The 24,096-nt window shown below is 34.0% G+C and overlaps 1 protein-coding gene across 2 annotated transcripts; it reads left to right on the top strand.

Annotated features, from left to right (window-relative positions):
* The first annotated feature begins 10,220 nt into the window (after positions 1-10,220).
* On the top strand, positions 10,221-23,465 carry LOC128203678 (uncharacterized). Of its 2 annotated transcripts, XR_008256008.1 has the most exons (8): positions 10,221-11,353; positions 11,593-11,714; positions 12,627-12,754; positions 14,005-14,114; positions 21,949-22,093; positions 22,555-22,744; positions 22,926-23,027; positions 23,385-23,465. XR_008256008.1 is itself a non-coding variant. In XM_052905199.1 (7 exons), the coding sequence occupies exons 1-7, from the start codon at positions 10,586-10,588 to the stop codon at positions 22,969-22,971; spliced, it is 1,509 nt and encodes a 502-aa protein (XP_052761159.1). In that variant the 5' UTR covers positions 10,221-10,585; the 3' UTR covers positions 22,972-23,349. The 2 variants fall into 2 exon arrangements, 1 of the variants encoding a protein (XP_052761159.1); XM_052905199.1 differs by lacking the exon at positions 23,385-23,465 and having other exon boundaries at positions 22,926-23,349.
* The last annotated feature ends 631 nt before the right edge of the window (positions 23,466-24,096 follow it).

Below are 24,096 nucleotides of genomic sequence, written 5' to 3' on the forward strand. Positions count from 1 at the left end.
ATTGCGGTCTTGATGTCATTTTCTAGCACACCGGATAGGCATTTCCGGTGAATTCAGCCGTGCTGGAAAACTCCATCTGTCATCCCCCCATGCCAGATGAGTCACGCACTGTGACGTAATACTTTCATTTTCTTTTATTAAACACTGAATGTAACCATAGTTATGAGATTTCAATAGATGGGTTCGATTAACATCAACTTTACAAAAATATTCCTTAAAAACAAAATAACCCTTTAAAGACGTGATATCGAAGGAACTTATTGACGTATGCGGTGAATACAAATTACTGCGCGTCATGACGTCAGTAAACATCATCGCACGCGCTTTTGGGTGAAATGTACAAAAACGCGCTTTCTTATGTATTTTCTTCCAAAAAAATGTAATTAAAGGTATGCTAGAAAAAAATATCTATCATGTGTGTCCGTTCCGGATAGAAAAATCCGACCCTCGGGCACGCTGCGTAGCCGGTAACTCGGCAAGCCTCGTTACCTGGCAACGCAGGTGCCCTCGGGTCGGATTTTTCTATCCGAAACGGGAACACATGACATATATTATTAATCGGGGTATGAACGCAATTGGTCTGGTCAAAGTGTGTTTAGTCCAAAGGATATTAATTCATTCCTTAAATTACACCACTAGTTCATAATTTTATTCAATAATTGTTATAAAAATTATTCATTACATTTAAGAAAACCTTTCAACAACCCTTTCATGCCCAATATGTAAATAGAACAACCAGAATGTAGCCGGCCGGAAACATTTATTCAAATGACGTCACAATAACGCGGGAAGAGATCAACGACTTGAAATCACTTTTAAACGTAAAATTGAAACTGATGGCAACAATACATTTTAAATATAATAAATTAACACTTTCTAAAATGTTAAATGTTTCATAAATAAATAAATAAATAAATGAATAAATGAATAAATAAATAAATAAATAAATAAATAAATAAATAAATAAATAAATAAATAAATAAATAAATAAATAAATAAATAAATAATAAATAAATAAATAAATAAATAAATAAATAAATAAATAAATAAATAAATAAATAATAAATAAATAAATAAATAAATAAATATTTGTGTTGAAGTTGGACTTCTTTAATTATCACCATAAAATGCTAAAGCAAATTGTACCGGACCTGCTGACAATACACAATCAGTAAAAAGATAAATAATTATCATGTTTATTTGTTATGCGATCCGAACATTTCCAAAGGTCATCGTTCATCGATTGATAGAAGGCAGTTCATTTAATGTGACACTTTTATTCAAAATTAATACACACGTATGTATTACAAGCATCAATTTTGACTGATAAAACTTCTTTCTTAATAATGCAGTTATGAAAAATATTAATTACTGATAACAATATTGTAACAGTGAATTTCATAGCATAAAGCGCAAAAATATGAAGTGATTGGTGAATGCTAAAATATTTACTGTGGCCTACTATAGTCACATAAGGTAGAAATACCGTGTTTTATGCTCATTTCTTTAAAATCAAACTCGGTATCCTTTATAAGAACCATTTTTTCGAATTTTTTTCATCCTTTTTGGAATATAAAAACAATTTTATTAATTGTTGTAAATGGTATTTAGGAGTAAGAGTGCATCTTTAAGGAATGGAATTTGAGATATAAATATTATCATTATTATTATTATTTATTATTATTATTATTATTATTATTATTATTATTATTATTATTATTATTATTATTACTATTAATGTTTGTTTATGGTGGTAATGGTGATCATGACAATGACGATTATCATATCGATGGCGATGATGTCTATTTCATATAATTATACTGAACTACAGAGCTTTGAATTAAAATACTGTGTTCAGATTTAGCAAGAACAGCCCAAATTTTAACTCAACACAGCACGCTATCATTCACAAACGCAAGTCTGTAATTGTTAAATAATCTCAATGTAAAATGATATATTTGTTTTATATGTATTGTTTTTAACATTTTTATTTTTATAGAGACAATTGAAGGGTTTCCGAAAATGGTGTCAGTGTCTTCGAACCGAAGCGTGGAGAAAAAACAACATGAAATTATACGTTAGTGTTTGCTAACAAATAAGATGCACACATTTTGTCTATATATTGGAAATATTTTACAGAAGCGAGCCATAATATAAACATAGTGTAAACATTTTGAAAATATAGAAATTGTAATGGTGATATTTATATATACGTACTAACATCAGCATATAACAGTATTCCTCACCGAAATATTAGAACACACGAGTATGAAATGCTTAAGGTACACTTTTAGTAATGTTTCGTTGTTCATCGCTGGTCGTTCGCCGTGCCTCATTTATATGCAACATTTTCCATGTTTACAATCCTTGGACAGAACATTAGTTCCAATGCAGTCTAGGTCAAAGACAGTCTTCGAAAACTTGTCTTCTCTTTGACGAGCGGCTGAAGTATATGCAATGTATTGAAATTGTTCGTGTGCATTGTTGTTAGAGTTATCCGAAAGTAGCTCTGAGCGCTTGTAGTGATGCTGTGTTAGCTCATATATAGATATTTTCCATGCATGTTATGTTTACTATGAGTTATATAAAATATTTGACCATTATTGTAAGTATGTAGTATGATAGAAATGTTAAGGTTGATATTGTTTGCTTCTGTACTTTGACACTAAATGTTTTGAATCGTGGGTGTCAAATATTTGAAATATTGTGTATATGAATGGGCTCAAATTTATATTGGAACAACTCAATATTTGTAATCAAAACCTGTTTAAAATCGGTATATTCAACAGCTTAAAGACAATACTATAATACTTAATAGAAACCAAGATTCTTAAATATCTAATTGTTTCATAATTTAAAGATAGAAATTACTGAAGTTGTAAAATAAGAGGTTGGAAACATTTTAGAGTTTATGCGTTACTCGTATGGTTAATAAGAGAAGGCGTAATAGGATCAATTAAAACAATTAAAATTGTCCATATAATTAGAGTATTTTATACGACGAATTTCATTTTCTGCTACTGTGTACATTGATTTCAGTTACAGGAGAAAGTGCATACGTACGTTGTAATGTGAATATTCAACTTTCAAACAATTCGGTTTCATAATGAATTGTTTGAACAGCTGTATTTGTTTAACTTGCATTTAATTTTCGAATTATTACATATCTTTCTAATATTTTATGATAAATTTTATTGCAAAATGTTACACCTGTTATGGCTGTTGAAATGGTAGATGCAGTTATGTAATTGACTAGGATGGCATATATCGTAAAACAATTTTATGTGCATATACCTTTGACAGCGTGCATGTTTACCTGCAATTTAGGACTTGTTTTCACATTGATTATGTTGGGCAAAAGGTAGGTCCCTAGGTTAAATATACATACACAAGAGGACATATATTCTACTAACTGTAATTCAACAAAAATGTGCCTAATTAAATACTATCGATGTCAATGTCGATCATGTCCGATTAAAACGAAGACCACCAGGTCAAATGTTCAAAAACCTTGTCCACACTCTCGTCCGTATCAATATTGATATGTTCCTATTGAATACAGACGGATTTTGACCAAAAAACTTACGTTACAACAAATATTTACTTTTTATTGAGGAACTTGGCAAAATGTTTGTTATTGAGAAATCTGGTTCAAGCAAAATTAAGTAATGATAAATATGGTTCAAAGACCTGTTTATTTACCTAAGTACCGACAACAAAATTGTATTGGTTGATATTTCAAAACATGAAAAACATGCTTTGAATTGATAAAATAATGTTTTTTTTGTAAACAAGTTTCCAAAATAAATGGTTTAAAAACAAACATAAAAACTGATGGCATTGGTACAGGCCTCAAGCAACATCTTAATCGTTAAAGGTATCTTTTTTATCTAGCCACCACTATGCTTTATTTATCTTAATAAACAAAAACAAGTTAATCGGGATAATCATCATGTGAATGTTCTTTTTTAAAAAGATCAAAATTATAAAAAAGATATACAAAATAAGAACATTACACAAATCATTAAAAATAATGAGCGTAAATTGATCCTGTTATAAGAGACTTAAGCAACTTCGAGAAATTAGGACCGGTGTTATATATTGTATAGTTATTATGTATAGTTGTTGTATTGTATGCATGAGACTTACGCTATATCCGTGAAAGTAAATGATTACAATTATTAATTTTTGTCATCATTTTATTTTTGTTGTGTTTTGTTTTGTCTCCTACATGAGTACTTCATTTTGAATCTTTATATCCATCATGTATGTGGTTATCTTACTAGATGTACAGACTATAATTGTGCTTTTTATGTTGAGTGTAAAAGTTTGTGATACCTTTATGATTAAACATATACGGATTACGTATAGCTGCTGCTGATTTTAACCATGATATCTACAACTACAATACCAACTACATTTGCATGTTTGGTATCTTTGTGACGTTGGTACTTTTCTAAGTTTAAATCACATTACCCATCGATTGATGAAAATAAATATAAATTTATGATATTATCTTGGTGCAAGTGTTCAAACAAGTTTTGTATTGTTCCACAACACCAGCGTAAGTGACCACTGGTCAAACAAAAACCCTTTAAGTTCGCAGTTCTTTGGAAAAAAAAACTAAAATGTATATTGTGCTGTGCCATATGATATGCGCGTTTATATGTTGATTGGGTCAAAATGGCGAGGTGTGTTGTCTTTTCTGAAATATGCGAGGGCTTCCCTTAACTGTATTTATGTTTACCACAGACACCATCGTCAAATATGTATTAACTTGTCGTATTAAAATAGTTCATGTGCACTTTACAATGTACGCATTTAGTAAAACTATATTACCTTAAATAAATACATGGCTTATTCTTTTTTTCGATCTGCAAACAAACTATTTGAACTATATAATCGACTTTTGTGAACGGTATTAATTTTTCTGGCGTATTCTGACTTTAATGCAAAAATTAATTTTGCTACGAATAAGATACGTGGACCATTTTTTTTCAGTATGTGTACTGAGTCAAGGCTGAAAATCAATGGAACTTACAAATATATATAGCGGTAGTGCAAGCGCAAATTAAAGTTGATCGGTTCAGTGTCAATTATTTATCATTCATTAAAACATTTATAGAAAATAAATATAGACAATTATAGAACGGGGAATGATAAAATGCGATTACCAATTCACAGTGATATAAACACCATCTCAAAGCGTATAAATGCAGCCTGGACAACGCCTGTTGAAATCTGCACGGCACAATGCGGTTGTGTCCCAATCCACATAAATCTCACAGATCGTCCACTGTACGTTAACTTATATAAATTTAAAACAATCCATTCACAGTTTCACACTTATCATTAATATACTTTATTAAAAGATGTTACCACAGAACAGTGTTTTCGTTAAAAGAACAATTAAATAAGCAACATGCTGTCATCGTCGACACCCACGTTACGCAAATTAATAATACTTTAAAAAGTGAAGTGCCATCGTGTACAGGGAGTATCCGACGACGCCAAAACGATGAGGATGAAACCTGTTTCCGAAGCAAGACCCAATGTAAGCATTTCTTTATATATATGAATACAACACAACAGATACAGTAAGATTATGCCAACTCGTGGTATGAACGTCTCTAGCAAACGATTTCAATAAGGTGTTCATTTTTTGTTGTTTTATCTGTTTGATATTTGATGGACATTATCAAAATTTATATTTATACACATGGGGTATCCAGTATACTTGTCACATCTTAGCTTTTGATACATATATATTCAGGTGTTCGCCACTCACGCAAGGCGAACCGTTTGCTCTTGACAGTACACCCCAGTACTGGTTTCTACCTAAGAAACGGACTGGAGCTTGACTAAAGAGCTAAGAAAAGTTGATTCATTATATAAACTAATAAACCCATTTATTATTATCCATCAAACACATATACAAGTGTCTGTGTAAATGCCTCACGATTACATCACAATGGTAATTTATTTAACTACATTCAATCCAATTCGTTCCATAAAACTAATTAATTTTGCCTTAAAAGGCCTAGTTAAATCCTACTTTTAGTGCCCCCCCCCCCCAACCAAAAATAATACAAAAAAAATTACAAAAAACAACAAAAAACGTGTATTGTACACAACCACTGTCTATTGATCTTAATCTAATTATCTAATTGTCTTATCAGATCTCTGATCTTAATATCCTGCTGTGCAGTTTTGGAGGTTTTATTTAAGAAATGGACCCTAAATGGCCCTGAGCCAATAAACAAATAAACAGGAAATTGGCTCCTACTGTGACATCAGTACAATAAGCAGGAGATGCACAACAGGGGATTGTCATGCCAAACATCCCTTGGACAAGGCTTTTAAGGCATTGCCCGATTGGCCGATTCAAATCACCCTCGATGCCAGTTATTTTGTCATTCGATTAACAAAGGGCTCAGGTCAGTAAGCCTAGACAAGTTTGAATATCCTTTTTGGCGTTCTCTCACTTATTGAACGTCACTGTAAAGGCTTTAAAGTTTAATTCTGCATGTATCATTACATATTTGTGCAAGTTCACAATTTCCGGCAAACTGGTTAAAATCTCCAGTGAGTTCTTACATAGTTTAAACTCACCGTTCCTAGGAGGTTTTCTCAACCAAAATACTGTGTTTTGTCTCTAATTTGGTGCCCGTATGCCTTGATTAATGAGCCTTAAAGGGACTTGTTCATGGTTTGTAACATACACTTCTTTATTACGAAATACAGTGTGACATTAGTCGTGTTCAGACTAAGATACTGACAGCGAAAGCAATTGTTGATACTTGCTCACATATTTCTTTAAAGACCACAATTTGCAATAGTGTTGCTAACGGGTTCAGCGATTCGGTGTTGCGTGATTTGTTGATTAAATTATTCACGTGATGTTATCAATGTGTTGTTAAAAGGTCAAAATATCATTCCCTGTTCTATAAGTCCTTGTGGCATAGTCGGTTTTCTTTTTTTGTTACTTTACCGGCGTGGGTTCGCACCCATCTAAAACCCCCCAAAAAATTCTTCAATGTTGTTTTTTCTGTATTTTGAGAGTCAAGTAAGTGTTTTAGATGCATTACGGGGAAAACTAACTTTTGGTCCAAATGAATGTTTTTTTATCGTTAACAATTCTTTGGTTATATGCAACTATTAAAAAGAAGCAGGATACTTTTAAAAGTGGCATAGCAGTGCATGCTTACTTGTTTAGTTAAAAATAAATAATTCCAAGGACTAAATCGAGTTTGGCTCGTAGTCATAAAGGATTGTAGTGAATATTTACAACTTAGTGAAAATTTCGTAATTTTTAACAACGATTTTTAATACCCTCTACTTTTCATCAGAGTTATTCATATGCATATGTTGTTTAGACCACCAATTTTTTGCTTATTTTCTTTTTTTGTTTACAAACATTGTTCCTTTTCTCAAAATTCAAATTCGAAAAAGAAAATTTTGCGCTTATTGTCACTAAGATGCTTAATAAATACGGTCCGTGTACACAGTATTCAAACATTATATTTCATAACTGTACTACAATAATCGTAACAAGTCTCTGAATATTCAATTTGTATCGCAACTAAGTTAAACTGATATGCAACTAGGCCTATCCCTGTATGCTAAATAGTTGTTTTAAAAGAGATCAATTTTAAGCAAACTTTCTTTTAAAATAGTGTGCTGCAATTTGTACTTCTTGTTTAGCTGATATCAAGAAAAGTGTACGTTAACGGCTTGCGCAATATCAAGTTATCTAACCCATACTCCTGTTTCGTATTCAATACTTATTGTATTGAAACGTTTTGCACGAAGTTAATCGAAAGGCTGTTCATGCTAATAAGATTGTCTTCAGAGAGTTTAGTTTTGAATAAAACTCTGATAAAATAGCTATTGTTTATTTTTGTTAAATTAATAATTCAACATTCCTTTTTATGTTAAAGTCGTAATAGTATATATGATTCAATCATAATTGCACTGGTTACAAATGAACACATTAAATAGTTTCTATATGCTCATTTTGTTTATTGTTGTTATAGCTCACGTACAAACACACGCACACAAACGCAGGTACACTGAAAAGAAGGCACGCACGCACGCGCATGCAAGGACCCACACCCACACGCACACACACATGCACAAACTCACACACGCATGTTAGCACACACGCTCTCTCTCACACACACGAACTCACGCACGCAAGCAAACGCACACACATATTTGCAAAACAAATATTTTTGAATTATTAGCAGGTGTTCGGACGATAGACCACTTGTATCATTGTTTGGCATTATTTTACTTAAAGAAGGTTCATGTAATTGCTTGTACGCACAACAGAGACATTGAATGCGGGATAAGGCCAGGAAAACAGAATAACAAATTAAGCATGACAACAACCAATTCGTTCATTTACAAAATTTAAAAGCATTTTACTGCACTAATAAGTTCATCTTTTTGGACCATTTGAAATATACATTTCATCTATTGTGCGTGTGTGGGTGTGTTGCGTGCGTGCGTGCGTACATGTGTGTGGGAGTGCGTGCATATGTGTGGGCGTAAACGTGCGTGCATGTGTGTGCGTTTGTGTGAACTAAAACAACCCTTAACAAGATGATTATAGAAACGATGTAATGTTTTTATTTATAATCAGTGCAATTGTTGAAATATGAACAGAAAAAAGAGGTTTCAAACAAAACGCAATGCTTAATATTTAGTGTGTTATATGTTAATGCCGGTGTAACATTTAATAATGACTTCGTTAAATATTGACCCCAGGTGTTATTTTTACTGTTGAGCGACGATTGACGGATCAATTTCTAACGTTAAGAAAATATCCCGTCAACCATCACCAAGCGTTAAGTACTGACTCTTCATTGCGTGACAAATGGCCCTCGTAGAAAGTTGATCAAGGGTTATACTCAATACCAAACTTAGTCAATCATTTGGTCATACTTAATTGAATTTATTAATTGTATATGGGGTTTTCATACATCGATAATCAATTGGCTACAAAAACCTGAGTTAAAAAAAACAAACCTCAGGGGCGGACACAGGAATTGATGTAAGAGTGTTTTTATTACATAGGAGCACAATATTTTGGCATTCGCCCCTCCCACAGAGCCGAAATTCAAATAATAAAAAAATGGCAGGGGGATGTGGATAAACTACCACGAAATTTGAACACTTTCTTTTCCAAAATGGTGCATTAAAGTGTTTTTTATTGCTTTTTGTATCGATGTTGACTTAAAAAATAAACTTGAATGTTTTTACGAGAGGGAAAGGGGGGGGGGTGCTTCTTACCTCCCCCTCCCCCCCCCCCGCTTTAATTTGCTTGTGTTTATAACCATGCGGTACCGAATTCATTTTGGATTGTAACTTTTATTTTGATGTTAAACACATGAATGCCACACTCTGGATTTGCAATGGTTTTTGCTTAGTCTAGATCATAATCTCTGCAGATATATGCTTATAAAACAAGTAGGTAACAATTAAAGTAGTAGAACTATTTGTTTAGGTATTTTTGCAGTAGCTGAATATATAAACATAAAGCCACCATCAGCAATTATTATAATTCGGAAAAAGTAACAGCTTTTTCATTAAGAAAGCCTCTCATGAATATAGCCGCTAAACTTAAATCAACCGTTAAAGTTATTGTTTGGTTAATTAGCGCACATCTTAAGTGGAATTAATTATTTTCCACAACAAAAAATATACTATAACCCTAACATAAAACTTATCAGAGTTATAAACAAAACAAGACTCTTTAAAGTTTCTTAGCTGAACATTTTATCAAACTAAAATATATTTCGATAAACGTCATGCTAACATATTAATACAATACGTATTGAATAATAAACAGGTATAGGTGTTCCATTGTTTTGATATTGCGCAAAAACTAACTCGGTAAGGTACACTTTCCGGATTTCAGGATACATGTAATTTAAATTTATAAATTTATTTCGCGTTCCACCTGATAAAAATAGCGGCCAAATTTAAGTCAACTTGTAACTCTATAGCTTGATGAACAAGTCAGTTTCTGAATGGTATAGAGAAACCGAGCTTCTATGTTTAAAGCGTAGATGAAATCCAACCCATTTAAAATCTCAGTTACAAATATTAGATAAGGTCTGGTAGACATACACAATAAACGGACAAAAATACGATTGCATACACGCAGTTGAATTTAACAATGGATAAGAAGTGTGAATAGGTTGTATGTTACGATCAGTTAATGTGTGTAAATAAAAGTTATTTGTGATAGAAAATGAAACTAATATCACACAAAGTGAGTACTTTTTGGTGAAAATACGGGTATATGATCAACATGACAAGTAGTATAAACGTTCAGGCTTTGAGCTTAGTCGTTGATAACCAGGTTTAACACATATCTAGGTCAAACAAATACGCACACAAACTATTGGATTTTGCAAGTGAATCGAAAGTAGGAAATATAAACATTATTGACTTACATTTAAATTGTGATCTTTGTGTTTTAAAATCGGATTGAGTATAATAAGTGGATTCTGTAATCGTTTTCGATTGTTTAGGATATATATGTGATTTATGTTATCATACTCGTACAATAACAATGGCATCCAGATATGACGCTAAAAAACAACGTGGCAATACTGATGTAGCATTGCTTGAAAATGCAGACATTCACGAACAGATCTGCCAACAACACAATAATGAAAGGACTTCAATGTTTTGCAGAAAACACATGGTGGTTATTTGTGGACGATGTTTATTGCAAAATCACATGAAATGCGAAAGTCAGTTGGTTGACCTCAATGAGGTTTCTCATCCAACCACAGATGATATAAACAAACTAATGCATGGATTAGAGAGTATTCTTAGTGACGCACAGTTCCTAAACAAGGATGTAAGTGTTAAAAGAGAGAATAACAACTTAGCTAAAGAAGATAATTTAAAAGCAATTCGTGATTTTAGAAAACAAATCGACATTTATTTCGATAACTTGCAAAGAAAAGCTGAATATGAGATAACACAATGTCATGTAAAAAACGAAGACGTATTTACGGAACAAATTAAAACATGTTTGGATGTTAAAGAAGAAGCGCAGATAAAACTTAAGCACATAAATAACATTCTTGAGAAAAAACAGAAGAGCACTATTTATGTTACAAAGGAGAGCTTAGGAATAGATATAGCTATCCTCAAAAAAACTCTTGATGAAGCTTCAAGAAAACCTATGGGTCCACTGTACGAATTCCATAAGAATGATGTCGTTCAAAACCTGATATCGACGGAAAATGTGTTAGGCACAGTAGAAAATGTTCATACCGGAAGCGATGAAGTAACGCAAACTATAAGACACGAACAAGTGCAGTTACAGGTAAACGTCTTTTTACAGTTATTGACAAAACTGCTATTTTTATCACACATGTTTTTACACATAGAGCGTTCAAATCTCAAACCTTTACATTGTAGTCTCTTTAAAAAGCGGATTGGATATGATACATGGTGGCTACATAATACTCCAATGTTTATCAAATTTCAAAATTTAAATAGTCATTAATTAGAACGTGACCTAAAGTCTTTGTAATATTATTAAATATAGCATTTGTTTCAAAGGACACGTTTGATGGAAGCGCGGGAAAGACTGCGCCTAAATCCGTCACTGTGCCCCCAATCGAAGAGCAAAAATCATTCATCAGAAACCAACTAGAAAGGCCGCTTATTAAAGGAGACACTTGGTAAAAATAAGTCAATAATCAGTATTTCTTCTACAAATTGATTTTAATGCATGCTAAATAGCGAACTGTCTGACGAGCGGCTGGATTGTGTTAACGTTAATGGTGAACGCTAAACAATTTGAACAACGTGTGTGACCTGCATGTGGTGTTTGTATTTTGTATATGTGGTGTTTATACGTTTGTGTCTCTATATCTTTTACATTCGAGCACTTGCCTTGTGCTTCTAAACGATGCTTATACTATAGTTTCGACTACTGGGCTGGTCATTTTAGTTGTCAGTGTAGTATTGATTAAGGAAAGGTGTTTTGCAACAATATTTCACAAATCAAAGTTTTACTTACGATAAAGATTAAAGTCGAGGTTTGTCTAACATGAAGCAATTTGGAATTAGTTTTTGCCGAGGAAGCTATTGCTTATCACATGAAAAGTGTTATGAGCGTTTGTTATGAATGAAAAACGTTGCGTAGATAATACGTATTGAGACGAATGTTTGCATTGCTTTTCGGATGCATAACAACCAAACAGACCGTATCAATAGTTTTATTTGGCTTAAATGAACTTCGAGCTTATCTATATAACTATTATAGTTCGTGTCATTTGTAATACAATCAAACAAAGAAAAATGCAGAAACACTCCACTACCTGTTGCTAAAATGCAAGTATTAAGAATCCAATATCTTGCTTTGCCAAACATTCAGAACGGCAAACTTGAAATATTGTTTTCGGCGTATTGCAGTTTTACAGAAAGCCACATACCAAAGCTCGCCAGTTTCTGTCTTTTAAGAAGTATTTATTCATATAAATGAGTAATAATATCGATGTTTTAACTGCTGTTATTATTATTATTTTCTGTTTACTGATATTGATAACATGTTATTTTGCTCATCAAGAAAATTTTGTATGTGTTTACAGGAACGTACTAGATGAGAAGTGGTTTAAGCAGTGGAAGAGCTATGTGGGCTATGAGAGTTGGGACAACTACAATGTGGGAGAGGAAAGTTCCAACCCTGGACCTATTGACAACTCGCCCTTGTTTGAAGGTACAGTCGGATATTGCCTGATGCAACATATTATGTTTGGTCTTGGTTTATAAATCTTTAACCTTGGCTTTTATGGCCGGATTTCACTTTACAATGTTAATGACACATATACATATTCGCAATGTTTTTGTCAATGAAATGTTGGGTATGCAAAGAAGGCTTTGCTGTACAAAATTCATTGTATACTATTACGAATACATCCTGAAGGAGAAATCCTTTTAATGCACAAATACACCCAAAGAATGAGGTCAGTTAATAGAGACTGTTTATTCACAGGCAATGGTAGCATCACACAATTCCGGAAATGTTTGATTGATTTGTATTGAAAAGGAAGCATAGATGTATTATAGTGTAATAATAACCAAACGTTACATAGGAAAATAAAGCAGCAATAAACTTTACAAAACACTATTTATTAACCGTTTTACTAAACATAAAAGTGAAAATTACTAAAATTTAAGTACTTAGAGTATAGAAAAATGTTTTAAGTCCAACAAAACATAACATATCCTTACTGATTCTGGTATTTCTAATTATGCCATCAGATTTAAATCCACATGAACAATTAAAACACTATATCAGCACAATGTATACTCATAAATACAGTATAATTCCCACAAACTGTTGAAATGTAATCCTCACATAATAATTAGAAATCTTTCATCACTAAACAAATTCTTAAATAACTTTCTCTCAAGACTGTATTTATCTTGTAATTGCCAAAACTTCTATACATGAAATAGATAAAAAGATTCTAGAACATTCTATGCAGATCATGATTTAATGCAATGTAAAAATATCATAGGGGAAACCATATTTATTTTTAATGAATCTAGCTTACATAACCATAAAAGTAGACAATTAAATGATTAAGTACTTAATTATATATATGTATACATTTTAAAATCGATTCGTCATATGATGTTTGTTAACATGTATACGTTTAGTAGAAGAATTGGGTTTGCTCCTTATTAAAATGCATCATCAGCACAGTTAATATTGTATGGAAATTTATGTACTTGTGTTAAGGTGTTTCATTGAATAGACCGGAATAGAGCAATAGTTGGTACTGGGCCATTTGGAATTGTAGAGTTACATAAAATGAGTAACTATGTCGTTTTATAGACGCTTGATGAACTTGATTATTTCTAATTATGAGGCAGAATTCCAGACGAATGTGTTATATTGGCGTTGTTACTGTTCTTTTCTATATTCTCTTAATTTTGTACAACCATGTTTTGCTCTTTCAGAGGACACTAAGACTCTTAGAAAGGACTTGATAGATGACCTTGACTACATCCTCTTGCCTTCTGAGGCTTGGACAACGCTGGTTTCGTGGTATTCAATTACAGATAACCAGGTGTGTGTCCATAAATTCGTATCTGTTTTGAACTTACTTAAATGGCATAACGTGTTTTTGCACTACAGTGCAGACACTATTTATGGCTGAATATAGGTTTTGCAGCAAAGTGTATTTTCTTTAATATCATCAGTCGCATACTTTGCATCATCTTGATAGGATTGTTGAACACTATGCATACCCGCTTAACTTCGACTCATCAAAAACACGATCTGTTCATTAACGATATCGAATAGTTCAGAAACATTTTACCTCTATGTTTATAAACACCTCAAAATCTCATAAACTGTACATTTATCTCAAAATACGAGATGTTTGGCAAAAAATATTTCTTAAAGGTTTCTAAAACAAGTTGTTACGATTTTTTTTAGAAAAGAACATATTTTAAAGAAGTTTAAAACAAAATGTTTCAAGTGCATATAAATACTTGGTCTCAACTCACCCTTACCAAAACAAACACCGTTTATGCTGACGAGACTAGTTTATTTGTGGCAACAACAGATACAAGGGGGTGGCAACAACAAAAATCCAAACACAAGAGTATACTACAACTATTATTAACTTCTTTGCGTGTATATAAAACTATCATTTTTACGTGTTTTCATACATAACGTTATAATGTTATAACATGTACATAAGTATACATATATCACCCCCAAACTGAGCATGTCCCAATCCTATCGAAAAAACATATGTTTCTGAATCAGTAACGTATGTAAAAAGATAAGATCGAATATTATTCTCTGGGATACTGGCCGTCCAGGAAAAACCTCGCTTATCTTTTTTAAATGTGCGAGGAAACCTGTATTCGTAACAATGCTCGAAACACGTTTAGTGTTTCTCAGACTAACCCTCCAAATATGAGACAACGAATATATCTCAACATGCTCCATTATACAAATTCAAAAATATTATTTAATTGTACATACAATATCATTGCGGTTATATTGTGAAATAATATAATTTTCACCAAATAACATGTTCATCACGAAAATATAATTCAAGTTTGATGTTGCCCGAACAGCAGTCTCGGTAGAAATGACCAAAGCCCCCTTTACCCGCCTAACTACGTCATTTCCCGCGCTTTATAGCGCCACCTACAAAACTGACCAAACCAGTTTTTAACAGGCTATTTTGAGACAATTGTTCTCCGCTATACGATGTAACGCTGAGAACTATATGTCTCAACTTACCCTTACCAAAACAAACACCGTTTATGCTGACGAGACTAGTTTATAGATCTATTAGCAAATTTAGAAGAGTTTTTTTTATATTTTCGTGATCCTTCATAACATATTATTACCATTTCATAACTTTAATGATTTTGTTATCAATAATTTCTTGTCTAATGAATCATTTATATAACCGTCCTTTGCCTGGTCAGTTTTCCATCTACCGTGCCTCTTTATACATCTATCAGATATACCATCCGCGTTTGCTGCGGATGTAGCACCGCTAGCTCGTAAAGTATGCGTACCCAGCTTGAGATTTGGTGCTACCAATGATAATTTTGAAACAATACATTCCTTGGCCGTAGTGTAACTGATCTTTTTGTTTTTAGTTATTAATCGAAAAGAGGCCTTTGATTTTAAGACGGGTTTGAATAAAAATTCATCTGAAGTTTCATCAAGTCCTGCCAAATTCATATAACGTTGTAACATGATATGTGGACAAGCAATTGTGCGACCTTTAGCTATCAAAACCTCCCTTCCCTCCCTTGGTGGAGGCACAAGCCAATTGTTAGATCCTTTCCAAGATTGACTGAAGGCATCAATACCTTCCGTTCCAGGAACCCACCATCTTGAATTGAATCGCTTACATTGTTTATTGTAGGAAGAAGCAAATCTATCTACTTCGTATTTTCCCCAAAGATTGTCAAAATAACAGAACCACGTTTTTGATAAAAACCAGTCGTCACAGTCTCCACATCTGCTTAAAAAATCTGCTTGACAATTATCATTCCTTGGAATCCATTCTGGTTCTATCGAAACATAATTTTTCTCACAAAAATGGAAAATATCAGATGCGATTAAATGTAAATCCTCTTTTTTGCTACCATTTTGCAAAATAGACTGTACGATCTTATTATCTGAATAAACTTTTACAGTTTTATCCCTTATTATGTCCACTTGACTTACCATTACCCGTCTGACAGCCTCAATTTCTCTCCATGTAGAACTTTTTTGCCGTTCTGTTTCTGACCACGTACCGACAACAACTGAATCATTCAAAGCCAAAGCTTTTGAAAAATCAAACCTTTCAGATTCTTGTTTACTTAGTCCGCTCTCTTCCGGGAGTGATCTACCCTTTGTTCTAGTTTTATGACCGTGTAGCTTAATCTCTTTTTGAAAAAAAATATATTACCCTTTTCCTGGAGTGAAGATTTTTTCTCTACAAGGGACAACTCAGCATTACCAACTGCAAAATGCCCTACTTCTAGACATGACGCACTGCTCGCTTCCGGGAGCAACTTACTGCCCACTTCCGGGGGCGACTGACTGCCCACTTCCGGGGGCGACTTACTGCCCACTTCCGGGGGCGACTTACTTCTTACTTCCGGGGGCGACTTACTGCCTACTTCCGGAAACGACATATTGACTACTTCCCGGGGCAACATTTTGCCCACTTCCGGGGGCGACTTACGACCCACTTCCGGGGACGACTTTCTACCCACTACCAGGGGTGACTTACCTCCAACTTCTGTAGTTTGATTACAAGTATATGTCTTATGACACTTCTGTTTAGTAACCCCGACCAACTTACTGCCAACTTCCGGGGGAGCAGATATTCCCTCACCACCCAATGACATAATATTGCTCGCGCCCAATGAAAACCTACTAGATGCAGTCTGCGTTCTAAGACTAACTTCTGTTTCTAAAATACCATTTACATGGGAATGTCCGCCTACTTCCGGACGCAATGGGCCCACTTCCGGGAGTCCTTTATCATCAAAACCCGTTCTCTCTATTTTACCGCCGTATCCATCAGCGCTAGCATCACAAAATACTGCAAACTGAGATACAGTTACAGACGTCAAACTTCGTCCAGAATCATTAAGGATACGCACGTTATCCTTCCAAAATATAAGCTCTTCAATGGCTTTTTGTGACACCAATACTGGCGAATTTCAGCTTGCCCTGGTGACTAAACAATTGTACATGAACCTGGTAATCATACGAACTTTCTTGCCAACAACAAATTGCAAAGAAATTATTTGACCAATAACTGAAGCTAATAACCTGGCCTGTATCACACTACATTTATTTTTTAAGACAATTTCCAGTACCTTTCGTAAAATATGTTCTAGTTTTTCAATCCTATGCGTCTGTATAAAAAATCTGTTTATATCAAAGTTGATAAAATATCCGAGCCACTCTGCCTTAAGACTAGGCAGCCAATTACATTTTTCGTTTGCCAACAAGAAACCAAAATCAATCAGAGATTGCTCAACATAATGGCTCGATTCTAGAGCTTCTGAGAATGTTTCCTTTCCGCCGATGCCGTCATCTAGAAACATAATGACCTTGTGTCCTTTTGACCTCAGAAAATTTACTACGACCCGTAAGACCTTAGTGAATATGTGACCAGCAACGGATACACCAAATGGCAAGGAACCATATGCAAAATATTCCGTTTTACCATTAATTTCCCAGGCGAACCCCCAAAACGACCTATGTGGTTCGAATATGTCAATGTGATGGTAGGCACTTTTGAGGTCGTACGTGTACACATATGTTCCAGGTTTGAAAAGCTCATATGCTACATTTATGTCCTCGAACTTGACTCTAAACAAATGTAAATGAGGGTTTATATGTCTACAGTCTAGCACTAACCTGGGTTTTCCTGACTTCCCATACGCTTCAGTCAGTGGGTTTACGACCATAGGTTTTTCGTTCGTCTTAAACACCACCCCTTGTCTAACAAACATTGTATTTCTTTGCTTACAAAATCTTTGTTTTCAAGTGCAGACTTATTGTTTTTTTAATTTCGCCTCTTTATGTAGGGTTTTGAATGGCAATTGGTAGCCTTGCTCTATGACATTTATTATGTAAGAATTATCAGAAACCTCTCGCCATTTCGAAACATGTGTTTTAAGCCTACCAGCAGGTGATTCCGCGGAGTGAGTGTCAATCTTTTGAGAACTTACTTCTCTGACTTCTCGTGCCTTCTCAAACTGTGAGTAGTCCACCGTTACCTCGAGCGGTTTTATATCGACAGCTTCTTCGAGCTGTTGTGTATCTGCAGCTTCCTCGAACTGCTGCATTTCTACACTACTAAAACAACAATAACCAATACTCATCTTATTGTTAGAACTGCTAGGACACTCTAGCCTCCAATGACCGGCCTTCCGACAGTTGAAGCACAACCCAGGCTTCGTTGATGTTGCTGAAGGTATGCTCACAGTTTGAGCCCTTTGAACTGCTCTTCCGGCACCTCGTTTAAAGGGATGAAAACGCCCACGTGTCTTACGGCCCCTCTCTGTCTTAAACTTCCGGGACGCGCGAGATTCGGCCTTCATGCTCCTCTTTTCGTCCTCCGAATCCTCTGCCAACGGGTTAGACTCGTACTCATGAACTACGCGCCAACTAAGCTCGCTCGAATCAGCTAGCATCACCAATTTTTGACGGTGCGATAGCATCTCCATGGCTAAAGAAAATAAATATGAGTGTACTTTCTTTATCTGTTCCAAAGATAATGCGCCTATTAGATTATACGATAATAAAACTATAATCCTTATTAAACACGTGCCCTGTAATTTCTGTTTCAATTATAAATAAACACTTCAATAATATTACTAAATGTACGTTTAATGTCTTACTTTGTATTTGTATTTTACACAATCCTAAACCTCTCACTGCCATGTACTTATTACTATAACGTGTCAAGCTGTTTAGCTCATGATTTCCACGAGTATTTTGAGCATGTTATTAGATCGTTTAACTGTAAACCTAAAATTCAAGATATCGGTAAAGAGATATAATACCTTCTTTGATGAAAGTTTTTGACTCTATCTGATCCTCTGTGTTAACTGCATTTCCTAGCGTCCTTAAAACCTTTCCATTAATCTTATATTGCTCCTCGTTCGATTTGCGTTTGAACTTTGGAGTTTCCGTAGAAATGATCCTACTGATTTTCGACAATTCTTGTGAATGAGAAGTGGTACTTAGCTTAAACATTTTCCCTATCTGCTCTAGCATATCGTTCTTATGCTGTGTCAGCCTGGCTTCTATCAAGTCATTTACATCAGAGCCGTCCATTGTAAGTAAAATACTTTCGACGAAAACAAAACAACGACTTCAAGTTTGATGTTGCCCGAACAGCAGTCTCGGTAGAAATGACCAAAGCCCCCTTTACCCGCCTAACTACGTCATTTCCCGCGCTTTATAGCGCCACCTACAAAACTGACAAAACCAGTTTTTAACAGGCTATTTTGAGACAATTGTTCTCCGCTATACGATGTAACGCTGAGAACTATATTTCTTTAGTTCTCTGTTTTAACGATTATATCATGATGTTTATACGATAAAATAATGATGTGTGAATAATTCAGAATAGGTTATCAATGATGACGAATCATTGTGAACAACGATAGTGATTTGTTCATGATATGATAATTGTTGGTTCATAGTGTGGTAATGAATGGTCTTTAGAATGCCAATTCCTTGTCTCTTTTATCAAAATATGTCCCTTTAACAAATGCATATCAAAATACAATTCCCCTTACCAAAACCCTTGTTGACTCGTTTTAATATAACTTCTTTGGGCATCCATGCAACGGTTATATAATTTCTATTAACATTAATTTCATACAGTGCCCTTCAAAACCTATAAACGTCCAGATTTAATAGCATACTAGCATGAATATTCCAAAGTTCTTCCCTCCAAAACGTTATGATGGATAAAGCAGCAACCTATTTTTATATTTTACTCCGAAGGAAAATAATCACCTTCAGTACGTTTCTTCATTATTTAACAATATCATATAGTTATACATACGTACATGTCTATAGACTATACATGTTTTCTAGCGGCTTCGTGTATCTTCGAGCTATGATTTTAAGCAATCAATATCCATTCTTACTGAATGCATATTTAACATTACTAAACTAATCATACCATTTTCGGATCCAAGCACTAAATTTACGAAACGTATGCAACAAGGTGACAAGTAATAAATTAATGTAACCGATACCTGTTATATATTGTATGACATGTACATCATATTCAGACTATGTTATGTATTGATAGTATTCTTACAATTGTCTATTGTTTATTTATGGAGGTGTTACCGAAACATAGATTTATTGAGTTACTGATTTATTGATACGATTACATGTAAATATAAACGTAATTGTGCCATGTGTTTTACAATAAAAGAGTCACCCGAAAGTGCAATATTTTTCGTCGAAATAACCAAAGGTGCACATTACCACACTTATCTTCAACTAAAGGAATGAATAGTCATCCGGATCAATAACAGGGAGATTATGTTCTGCATTCCGCACAATGTGACTATGTTATCGAAGGTCACCTAGATTTTAAATCATGAACAAAGAATCCGCGGTTCATCCATTCAATAACTTTTGATATACAATCAGAACGGATCACTGGCCGTTTACTGAACAAATCGCTATCATTTTAACGTATTAATCGTTTTACACTTGTCTGAGTTGAGATGGTAATACTATGATTGATAGTTTGTAAATGAATAGCATTACACTATGAATATATAACAAGTATACTAAAGACACCCGGTGGTCGGTCGGTTGGTCGGTAGGTCTGTTGCCATATTTCTTGTCCGGACCATGACGTAAAATCTACTGGATGGACTTTTTATTATAGTTCATACAGTAGTAAAATACAATAAAAAATGCGTTTGACAAGAACGATACCTCAAGCTTATTCCATAGTTATTGTGAGGTGTTACTTTTTTCTCCTGATCATAAATGGATATTAACCGGATGGAATTTAACCTTTAAACATTTGTTTGGCACAATAAGATGAAGTGCAGTGTTTATGAACCATAGTTTCAAAACTACTGGATGAAAATTAACTAGACTTTACACAATGGTCAAACACAACGACAGGAAGTGCAATTTTCATAAACCATAACTGCATTTCAATTAATTACAGAGACATTGCCCTCTGCATTGTTTTATCAAGAGTTTTCGTTTGAAAACTACTAGTTGGAATTTCAATAGACTTCATACAATGGACAAGCGCTATGAGAGCAGTTGCAAAGTACAATATCCCTTACTCTGTTCTTGCTAATAACATGCTTTTGCCCTACTTTTACTTGTTCTTATACTAACTTGAAAACGATGAAATAATATATCAAGAACAAGAGTGCAATGTGCGTACTTGGAGCGTGGTCAATGCTTTGACAATAGATGCACACAAATATGTCCAACCTGCCAACCTGCCATATAGCCGTTACAGATATGTTATTTTAGTTTAAACACTATATGTTTTCAAACGATTGTGAAGAAAATTACGATATGTCATACTAAGTCACTCTCGTTGGCACAATATTGTGCTGGGGGGGTTTTGTGTTGATGGTGGAACCGGCGTGGCCAGAGAAAATCCACTTGTCCGGTTTGGTGACCACTAACCAAACTCACATGCACCTATGCCGGGAGTCGAATCCGGGTCGCCTTGGTGAGTAGCGAGTGCGCTAACCACTACGCTTACCAAATAACCTTAGAACAACATGTACAAGACATGGTCATTATTTAATTTTACAAATAGAGCAGTATATTGTGTGAATCCTAAAGCAATATTTTACACATGAATCTTGTGTATATGCATAATGTATTGAAATATATATTTGTAGGAAACTTTGCCAAGACAAGTAATAGAAGCGGGTGTGAACAGTAGATCTTTCAAAGTAGAAGTTTACAGATGGGATTTAAAGCTCTGTGTTTATGCCAGCCAAAATGATCATATAGTAAAGGATTTCTCGCGTTCAGACACGGTAGGTAAGTAAACTCTGTGACAATGCTTACCAAAAATACATATTGAAGGATATTACGTGCTTAGCCACAATAGGTTTGTATTTTATTTAATCATCTTCGCTACATTTAAATAAGCATTTGCTGATATAAAAAAAATTCCAGGCTTCAAGAAAATAAACATATTTTTAGTATTCTTTTACTCAAAATGAATATTTAGTCTTAAGATTTTGTAATGTCATAAATCATAATAAATATATAGCATATCTAGTTTGCTCGACAAAAAATATCGGTATTGCAGTCACCATATTTGCTTGTTTTAACAACTCCAAATGTTATCCAGTAAATATTTCAGGTCTTGTACATTTAATGTTCGTGAACATTATTGTTTATGTTAGCTTTACTAATTTGTTATGTTTGCAGACTTTAGAAGATGGTGCATAAACAAGATTGTAATACACCAAAGAATTGATACATTTTGTTTTCAGGTTGCCTGAAGATGGAAATGATAAAGCTGTTTAACGTTGGGAGTGACAAAGAGGTTCGACTGTGGAATCGTTATTTGACCAACTTGTACGAACCGCTTAATAAAGAGCATAACACCGTACAAGATGCGGGTCTCTACTCGGGACAGGTTGTCGTTATCGAACAAAAAAATAAGAACGGGACCTGGCCCAGGTTATTATTTTTTATTTATTATTATCTAATAAATTCACTCAGCTTAAGCGATTATAGCACGACGTTTAACTCAAAGCAGTTGTCACAGTCACAAGTCTGAAATGGCTAAATACTCTAAATATACAAAATAAAGAAATATCATACGTATACTTATATTTAATATGACTTAATATTTTTATAGAGACACTCAAAGAGACTCCAATAATGGCGCCAGTGATGTAAAATGAAGCGGAGATTCAAAAAGAATATATGAGGAACATGCTAGTTATTGCTGACGTAATTGGTACACACAGTTTATTCATAATGTAACATGATTTTAAATGACTGTCTACATATCGGAAAGCTTTTACAGAAGCGCTTGACTGTATTTGCTTCAAAGCTTCTTTTCAATTAGTCGATTTGATTTTTGTTTTTAACAATATAGTTTATTGCTTTTAAATATACCATATAATGTCCTTTAGTGTGATCATAATGTGTTTATGCGGAAATTCTAAGCGTTATATCGACATATATACATAACAGTTATTGGTTGACAAGTGCAACGTGCTTGTTGTTTAAGTAAGACAGAAAAGTATATATGTTATTGATGAGATGCACACCGTCATTTATTTATAACAACATAATAATATACAATTTGTAGCACAACACCCGAGTATAAACTACTGAGGGAAACCACTTGTAATAGGTTCGTCTACAACATTTCGCCTGTTCACACTCCTTGGACACAGCAGTAGCCTCTATGACATTGGGGTAACGTTTGATGATGTTTTAGTGTTAATCTAAGGCGATTAACATATATATATATATATATATATATATATATATATATATATATATATATATATATATATATATATATATATATATATATACTGTATGTATGCACTGTGCTGTTTATGGAGTTTTGTGTTGTTCTTCCATGTTTTTTGTTTGTATTGTTGTGTTCTATATCTTTGGCGTTTACCCAGTGCCATTAAACCGGGTTTATGTTTAATCTTTTTGCTACTGATCTGGTTTCTTTAGTTATTCACATAAGTATTCAACAGTTTGCTTGTGTTTCTTTATTGCATCTAGGGCAGCTCAATATTGGGCCATGTGCGGTTAAAAATGAATCACATGGCAAAATGATAGAAACAAAACACTATACAATCTTTGTTTACCTTAGTCAAATTAGTTTTCTGCATCAAATCTGTATAAAGTTATATTAGTATGTGTCGTCAAATAAGTCAGACAAAATTATCTTTAAAATTATCTGGGACAGACGATATACACACTACGGCATTTATACATGTTGCCGTTTAATTAGGCTGTTGGTTAAACTTAAGCGTACTTTCCGGACACAAGTACATAGT

The sequence above is a fragment of the Mya arenaria genome, chromosome 9, assembly GCF_026914265.1.
Source record: "Mya arenaria isolate MELC-2E11 chromosome 9, ASM2691426v1".
NCBI lineage: Eukaryota > Metazoa > Mollusca > Bivalvia > Myida > Myidae > Mya > Mya arenaria.

Coding starts and splice junctions, on each gene's coding strand:
- LOC128203678 (XM_052905199.1), top strand. CDS start 10,586: ATGGCATCCAGATATGACGCTAAAAAACAACGTGGCAATACTGATGTA. Junction 11,715..12,626: donor CTTATTAAAGGAGACACTTG/GTAAAAATAAGT, acceptor ATGTGTTTACAG/GAACGTACTAGATGAGAAGT. Junction 12,755..14,004: donor CAACTCGCCCTTGTTTGAAG/GTACAGTCGGAT, acceptor TTGCTCTTTCAG/AGGACACTAAGACTCTTAGA.